This window comes from Talpa occidentalis, unplaced genomic scaffold, assembly GCF_014898055.3.
Source record: "Talpa occidentalis isolate TD23 unplaced genomic scaffold, MPIMG_talOcc4v2.1 talOcc4.3, whole genome shotgun sequence".
In the NCBI taxonomy this organism is placed as follows: domain Eukaryota; kingdom Metazoa; phylum Chordata; class Mammalia; order Eulipotyphla; family Talpidae; genus Talpa; species Talpa occidentalis.
Window position 1 is genome coordinate 365,109 of NW_023603184.1, and position 8,151 is coordinate 373,259.

At 36.0% G+C, this 8,151-nt stretch overlaps 1 protein-coding gene across 1 annotated transcript; it reads left to right on the forward strand.

Moving 5' to 3' along the window:
* The first annotated feature begins 4,694 nt into the window (after window positions 1-4,694).
* On the forward strand, window positions 4,695-7,867 carry LOC119254190 (olfactory receptor 5AN1-like). Its single transcript, XM_037521312.1, has 2 exons — window positions 4,695-5,618; window positions 7,823-7,867. The coding sequence occupies exons 1-2, from the start codon at window positions 4,695-4,697 to the stop codon at window positions 7,865-7,867; spliced, it is 969 nt and encodes a 322-aa protein (XP_037377209.1).
* Window positions 7,868-8,151: the final 284 nt, after the last annotated feature.

Below are 8,151 nucleotides of genomic sequence, written 5' to 3' on the forward strand. Positions count from 1 at the left end.
CAGGTGTGATTTGTATAACAGACAAGAGCCATGGCCTCCATTCTACTTGACCATGATACCCAAATTCTATATTCTTCATGGAAGTCTTTAAAATTCTCTTAAAATCTGTTGATTATTATAGTTATTATGGGGGATATACTTCTACTAAATTGTTAACAAGAATTAAATTAATAAAATTAAATAATTAACTCATTGTTCCTTCCTACCCCTCTTCCTTAGAAATAATATTTGCTAAAGTATATAACCAAGAACATGACCTTGTTTAAGACAGGATTTGTCTGTATCCCTAATATTGACTATGTACATAAGCTCCATTTTTTGAAAAAGTCTGGAGAATGATACTAAGTGGATATTTTTAATGAAAGATTAGTAATACAACATAATGTATTAGAAAGAATTCCAAAGGACACCTACTATTAATAGAAGATATAATGAACAATACACTCCGATAGGCATTTTATAGGCATCATCTATTTTGATCCTATAAAGAATCATTTTACAATGTACTTATTAACATCATCCCTGTTTTATAGGTGATAATAATGAAACTTGGAGAAGTTAATCTTCTCGAGATCACACAATAGCAAGTGGAAGAGACAGAATCCAACCCAGATTTGGCCATACCATCAGCCATGATTGTCATCATAAGTTGTGACCCTTTTCATGAATTAGTTTTTGTGTATTCCTGATTGCTTCAACTTCCTCGCTCAACACAAAAAATAATGCCACTGCCCAGGGCAACTATGATGCTTTTACAGGTCAGGGGGTTAAGGAAACATATAAGGTAGATATCTAAAATGATGTTTTTAGTTATCTGTTTTATAAACAGGGAAGTGTGCACCATGTAATTCATTATCCTTTATTTTACCAGCTAGCTATGTCATTTTGGGCAAATGTCTCAGCTACACTCACCTCATACTAGCTTGGATATTGAGGGTATTGAATTGGGTTATTGGTAGGTCTTTTTCAGCTCTAATGGCTCAAAATTTGTTCAAAGGAAAACTATGATCATGAATTCCTAATAAGAGCATAGGGAAGTAGGGAAATGAATCAGAAGGGACATGGCTAAATGGGGCATGGCATTAGCTGGAGCAAATGCAACCATGACTACAGAGAGCAAATACCTGGAGAATTTTCTGCCTCTAGTTGCCATTTCTATTTTTACCTCCATCTTTAATAATACATTTAAGACTATTCTCCACTTGTGGGATTATATCTTGTGTGAAGAACAGCAAATTTCATGGCCAAGTGCACCCACCTTGGGTTGCAATTGTATCAACCTAGAAAATATCTTTGGAAAAGACAGACACGATCCAACCTTTTCCAAGAACTCTGTCACCTGGGAATCCTGGTCAAGGCTAGAAGTCAAGATTTAGAGAGAAATGTGGGTTCTGTTATCTCTCTGTGTGATTCTTCCTTTAGGACCTGTGTGGAGCAAGGTCTGTGATACTCAGTCCCTTGTATTCTTGAACTCTTCTCTCCCTCACTTCTACACCCTCTACTTAGAACTCTCCCATGGCTCTCTTTGTCCTTAGGTAGATTCTCTGACATTCAGTGAAAAAAATAATCTTTAACCTCAGGTCAATTATTACCTGGGGTAAGGATTGATGCTATTTTCTAGTTCTACTATTTCTTAAGGATATGACCTTGAACTTTCTTAACTTCTGGGAAGATAATCTAGAATCTAATGAGACAATGTCTATAAAGTCTAACACATTACAGAAGTTAATAGTTATGTACTGAATCATCAAAAATAACATGTTGTGAATTTCAGAGGAATTAACTAAGATCAAAATGTACTTGTCTATGTTTCCCAACTTTATCTAACCCAAGGATCCTTTTCATTTAACTCAGTCTTTTGAATATTCTGTGTTTAGGTAGTAGTAATAAATTTTATCTCCTTTAATGTATAACAGTGATTCTAATGCTTGAGTAGCAAAAGACATACTGGTCACTACGTAATGATATATCAAAGTGCTCATGTGCAATTCTGTTGACCTTTGGCCATACTTCACGTCATTCTCCATTGTCATCTTTGGACATCCTGGGGGTCTGAGGATACTAGTGTGGATGATACAGATGTCAGAGATACCCTACTCTGCACAAAGGTGACATAACATTTTAAAATGTTTAACTTTATCTGTCTCTTTAAACTTTGCACACTGTCTGGGGATATAGAAAATACATGGAAAACTTAAAGAGAGCAAGTATATTTGTATTTTTCCTTTTCTTCTAGCTTACTGAATTTTAATGGTGTAATTTTTTAGGATAAATTTTATCATCAGTAAAACAATACACAGCACCTCTTTGTTTCCCTGCACATGATGGGTTACATATTCTATAGGAGTTATGGCTGCCTACATTACCAGAATGTAATAAGAAAGTGAAGACATGTAATAGAACTGATTGAGCAAAGCCTGATTTATTTTCACTAAATTAATCAATTGTGTTGGTATTTTCTAGGATGTTGTAGATGAGACTTTATATGTTCAAAAAACTTTATCAAATCTAATTCATCTTGGATAACATAGCTGACAAATTATATTGGCAACACTTGAAGAGTAACCAGAAAGGTTTCAAGTTTTTATAATGATATTAGAAATGAAACAAAATTTAGATATTTTTCATTTTCTATCTGAAACTAGGTGAAAGAACCATTAACTAATGCATTCAACATATATTTATTGGACTATATAAACATTAGCATGGAAGATGCTTATCGTGAAGAAGTAAAACTTCTGTAATCCATAATTGGTGGTAGGGAATGTAAAATGTGGCATCAGCAGTGGGAAATAACAGAATAATACAAGATATAAATAAACACAATCATTTATAAACACTATTCAATTTTAATTTTATTCATGTTTTAATTGCGGTAATATTGGGATACCCTCATCAGCTTTTACCACCATAGTTCACCAACCATGAACTCACCCATATTCCCCCACCACAGTCCATTGTGCTTCCTTCTCTCTTTGTTCTTACCCCCTTGCAGCTTTACTAAATTTGTTGATTAGATCTAACAGTATTTGGTGGAGTCTTTAGGATTTTTTATATGTAAGATTATGTCATCTACAAATAGAGCACGTTCAGTTCTTTCTTTCCAATTCTATGTCCTTTTCCTCCTTGTCTTGACTGCCCCAAAGACTTTTAGTACTATATTGAACAAGAATGGTGAGAGTGGTCACTTTTGTTTTGTCACATCTTAAGGGAAAAGCTTTCAACCACTCACCATTGAGTATGAGTTAGTAGGGCTTGTCATCCATGGCCTTTATTATGTTAAGTTCCTTTTATACTTAATTTGTTGAGTTTTTGTCATGAATGGATGTTGAATTTTGTCAAGTGCTTTTTGTGCAGCTATGGAAAAGATTATATAATTTTTATAGTTATATCTTATATTTCATTCTATTAATGTGATTGGTCACATTTATTTAGTTTTGTATATTGAGCCACCCAGGCAGACTAAAGTGAAGCCCACTTGATCATGGTGTAGTATCCTTTTTGTGTGATGCTGAACTCAGTTTGCTAATAATTTTTTAGAATATTTTTTTGTTGGAATAAATTATTTTTTCAAAATTTATTATTTGTTAGCCATTTTCCTAACTACAGAATTTTGAGAGTACAACTTCACATCTCCTTATGTACTTATGCTTTGCTATTGTAAAGCAGTAGGTATCTACTGAACCACCAGAGGTCTTTAAAAAACCTGTTATTGTATTCAATGACCTCTACATTATTTATACTACTGGTAGAATTTGATCATTAAAAAACATTTAATTTTTTTCTTTCTTTCTCTTTTTATTTTATTTTATATATTTTTACATCATTTTTCATTTTTGCACAATGTATGCATTTTCATCTTGGTTATATAGTCCCCATACAATTCCCACCCCTTTATTTTTACCCGAATCCCTTCTCCCACTCCCACAGTGTGTCTCTGGTTTATAGTTGCTTATTGAGTTTGATTTTTACTTTATTATAATTAATCTTTTTCCTAGTCTTTTAGTTAGGTTTTGTAAATTCCTGCTATGAGTGAGATCATCCGCTGTTTTTCTTTTTCTTTCTGGCTTATTTCACTGAGCATGATCCCTTCCAGCTCCATCCGTGTAGCTGAAAATTTCATGAGTTTATCTTTTTTAATTGCTGAGAAATATTCCATTGTGTATATGGACCACATCTTCTTGATCCAGTCATCTATTTGGGGGCATTTGGGTTGTTTCCATAGCTTAGCTATTGTGAATAGTGCTGCTATAAATATAAGGGTGTGTCTTTTGGGTAAATACCTAGGAATGGAATTGCTGGATCATATGGAAGCTCCATCTTTAGGAGGTTGAGGAATCTCCACACAGTTCTCCATAGAGGTTGGACCAGTTTGCACTCCCACAAGCAGTGCAGGAGAGTTCCTTTTTCTCCACATAAAAACATTTAATTTTAAAAGTTTTTAATTTTAAACTTTTAATTTTCATGAGCCTTCATGAAATAATTGAGACTCTGAAGCACTAAGAAAAAACTTCTTGACAATTCATGACAAAAAACTAGGGTCTTCCCATCAGGACAGTGAAGCATTTCCCCTTTACTAAAATAGTATTCAATGGAGGGAAAAATGGCACCCATGAGAATTGTAATGCTATCACTTTACCTGAATTAGTGGTGCATTATCTTGTCTCTTTTCTGATTTTAGGAACACCAAGCCAATGTTTGGAGCAAGAAATATTACAGAAATCACCCACTTCATCCTCTTGGGCTTCTCGGATTTTCCCAGAATCATAGCGGTGCTCTTCACTGTGTTCCTGTTAACCTACATCACCACTCTCACTTGGAACCTGTGCCTCATGGTCTTAATCAAGATGGATTCCCGTCTGCACACACCCATGTACTTCTTCCTCAGTAATCTGTCCTTCATAGATATTTGCTATGTGACCTCCACAGTCCCTGAGATGCTCTCCAACTTCTTCCAGGAACAGCAAACTATCACTGTCATGGGTTGTGCTGTTCAGTACTTCGTCTTTTCAACCATGGGACTCAGTGAGTCTTGCCTCATGACAGCCATGGCTTATGATCGATATGCTGCCATTTGTAATCCACTTCTCTATTCATCAATCATGTCACCCACCCTCTGTGTTCGTATGGTGCTTATGTCCTTTATGGCTGCACTCCCTGGTTCTTTATCTCAATTGGTTGTCATATACCAGCTGCACTTTTGTGGACCTAATATCATCAAGCACTTCTTCTGTGACATGTCCCAACTCTTAGTCCTGTCCTGTACTAACACTTTCTTTGTACAACTCATGACGGCTATTTTAACAATGATCTATGGTATAATAAATGCCCTCCTTATCATGATATCTTATGGCTACATTGCCACCTCCATTATGAAGATCACTTCAGCTAAAGGCAGATCCAAAGCCTTCAACACCTGTGCTTCTCACCTGACAGCAGTGACCCTCTTCTACACCTCAAGTGTCTTTGTCTATTTGAGTTCCAGCTTTGGTAGTTCCTCCAGTTTTGACAGATTTGCATCAGTTTTGTACACTATAGTGATTCCTATGTTGAATCCTTTGATTTATAGTCTGAGGAACAAAGAAATCAAAGATGCCTTGAAGAGGTTGCCAAAGAAGAGAGGGCATTTTTGAAATCACAGATTCTGAGATTTCTGTCAGATTTGCCCTGTCAGAATCCTTTACCTAAAACAGCATGCACGTGAGTGGACTATGACAAATTTCATCTGTCATTAGGCAAATAAAAAACTGTTTAACACAGACAATATGTCAAAATGGACCAACAGCTGAGTCGACGCCACACTCTTCTTTTAATTCCTTAGGGTATATTACTTTAAACCTACATGAGGTATAGATTTATTATTTATTTATTAAAGAGATTTATTATTTAAATTTCTTACCAAGTTTTTGTCAACGTCAAGATTTAGAAGTTTGTTGCTTCTTTTTGATTTTAATATTAAGTCCACTTTAACCTCAGACCCCTCACCTTACAGGCACGTGACATATGCCCCAAGAAAGTAGAAATCTACTCCTAAATATTTTGATGTAACACAATCCAGACATGGATTGTTCTGTTTATGACCAGAGTTGTAGTGAACTGATAGAGGAAATGTACTTTTGGACAGAAACAAAGCTATATAGTGAGTTCTTTATATATTTTGGAAAATAACCTCTTGTTAGACATGAGATGAGCAAGTATCTTCTTCCTGTCCATGAGATTTGGTAGCTCATCTTTTCATTTTCATTGTTTCTAGATAGTTTTTATTTCTACTTTAATTTCTTTGTTGACCCAAGAGCTATTCAGGAGCATTTTTTTTTTTTTTTTTGGTCTCCACATGTTTATTTTTTCCCTGTTTCTTTTGTGGTTGATTTCTAGCTTTAGCTTTTCTGTGGTTAGAAATGATGCTGAAGTATTTGTGTATATGTGGACTTTTTTGTGGCTCTAAAATTTGGAAAGAAAACCTGGAACTTGATTCAGTTGGGTGCTAGAGACAGGTGAGCACTTTGTGTTAAGGGCCGGGTTCTGGAGTAAAGCTGCTTCACTTTGAGTCCTGACTCAGCCATCACTAGTGAGGTAAACTTGGACAAGTCACTTAACCTCAACAGAAATAAGCACAATAGTACCTGTCACCCAGGCTACTGTGGGCATTTAGGAAACATATGTGAATACCAAATTTTACACCTTGAGCACTCAGAGGAGTGTGTGTACACAGCAGGCACTTTGGGCAGAGTGCTAGTCTCTTTTTAATTGGATCATGAGGGACCCATAAAAATATTAAGAAATGGGACCAATTGAGAAAATTCCCCACTAGTTTCCTTCTTCCAGCACTCTTGAGAATAATCAACGGAAAATGTTGTGTTCTGTTAATTAATGCTTCTTCCTCCTCAGTGGACTCTGAGGAAGAATTTATGCAACCTATCTTGAAAGAACTAGTTGGTAGCACCTATCTTGAAAGGACTGTATGTTTTCCTGAGGACCCAGGCCAAAGCTGCAATGCAGGACCAAGGAATGGAAGCCGGTGTGTAGCACCCCATATTTTTTTTAATTAAAGATAAATTTATTAAAGATTTTATTAAAGATTTATTAAAGATTTATTTATTCATGCATACAAGAGCTGGGGGTATAGGCCAGAGATGTGGGGTTGAGGGGTGAGAGGATTCACCAGAGACAGAGTGGGGAACAGAACAGGTGGATCTGCTGAGATACACTGCTGAGAGGAACAGCGGGCCAGACAGGAAAGTTCTGCTGCGCCATGTGGGTCAGCTCCCTGGCCAGAGATCAAATTCATGCTACAGTGGCCAAGGATTGCTTGTACTGAGACGTAATCCCTCGCGCCACCAGGGAGGCCCCCACAGGGTCAAAGAGTCTTCTTTACAATCTCCATAAAATTATCAGGTGCTGAATGTAACACCTGGCTGTTTTGGGCCATTAGTCTTCTCTCTAAATTAAATGTTTCTTTGGTTTCTTAACCTATTGTCTTTTTGAATTTTGTTCTCATATTAGGAAAAGCTTGACTTCTTTTTAATACAGCTATTTCTAGCTCCTTTGTTTGGCTTATATGCCAATATTTTCCTTATAAACAGTATTTAGGGAAATGTTATGATAGAGATCATTATTATTTGACATTTAATTTTTTCTCATTTTTTTTGACACATAGACCTATGCATTGTTAATATAGTCCTTTCTGTGGCGATTTTGGTTTTATCTGATGTGTATTTATACTCTATAATAGTGAACAAGACCCAGAAGAATCATAGTATTGCCTGAGCAGTTGAACACTACACATACAATTTGCTCTTAATCCAATCCCAAATCACATGTCTCATATAATCACTGCAACTGCCAAAAGCAAACTCATGCTACTTAATTTATTTTTTTAGGGGGGTGGCATTTTAAATAATTCAAAGTTAAAGGTGGAAGTTTAATTATTGCTTTTCAGCAGTTTACATTATACTTGGACTCAGTAACACCATCATGATTTCTTCCACCCAAAGCAGGAATGTGCCATGTCCTTGATTTAACCCCCCTGATCCAGGTGCTCACATACACTATTATTAGCAATAGTATTCTACAACTCACAGCTAGTGTGGAGAGATACTTCTCTCTTCTTATCTCTCCGAGGTTCTCGTTCTTGGCAAGAGGCAAGTGGAG

Excerpts from the sequence above, each read along its gene's own strand:
- LOC119254190 (XM_037521312.1), top strand. The coding sequence starts at position 4,695 with ATGTTTGGAGCAAGAAATATTACAGAAATCACCCACTTCATCCTCTTG. Across the intron at positions 5,619-7,822 it reads TGAAGAGGTTGCCAAAGAAG|TCATATAATCACTGCAACTG; the intron begins AGAGGGCATTTT and ends AAATCACATGTC.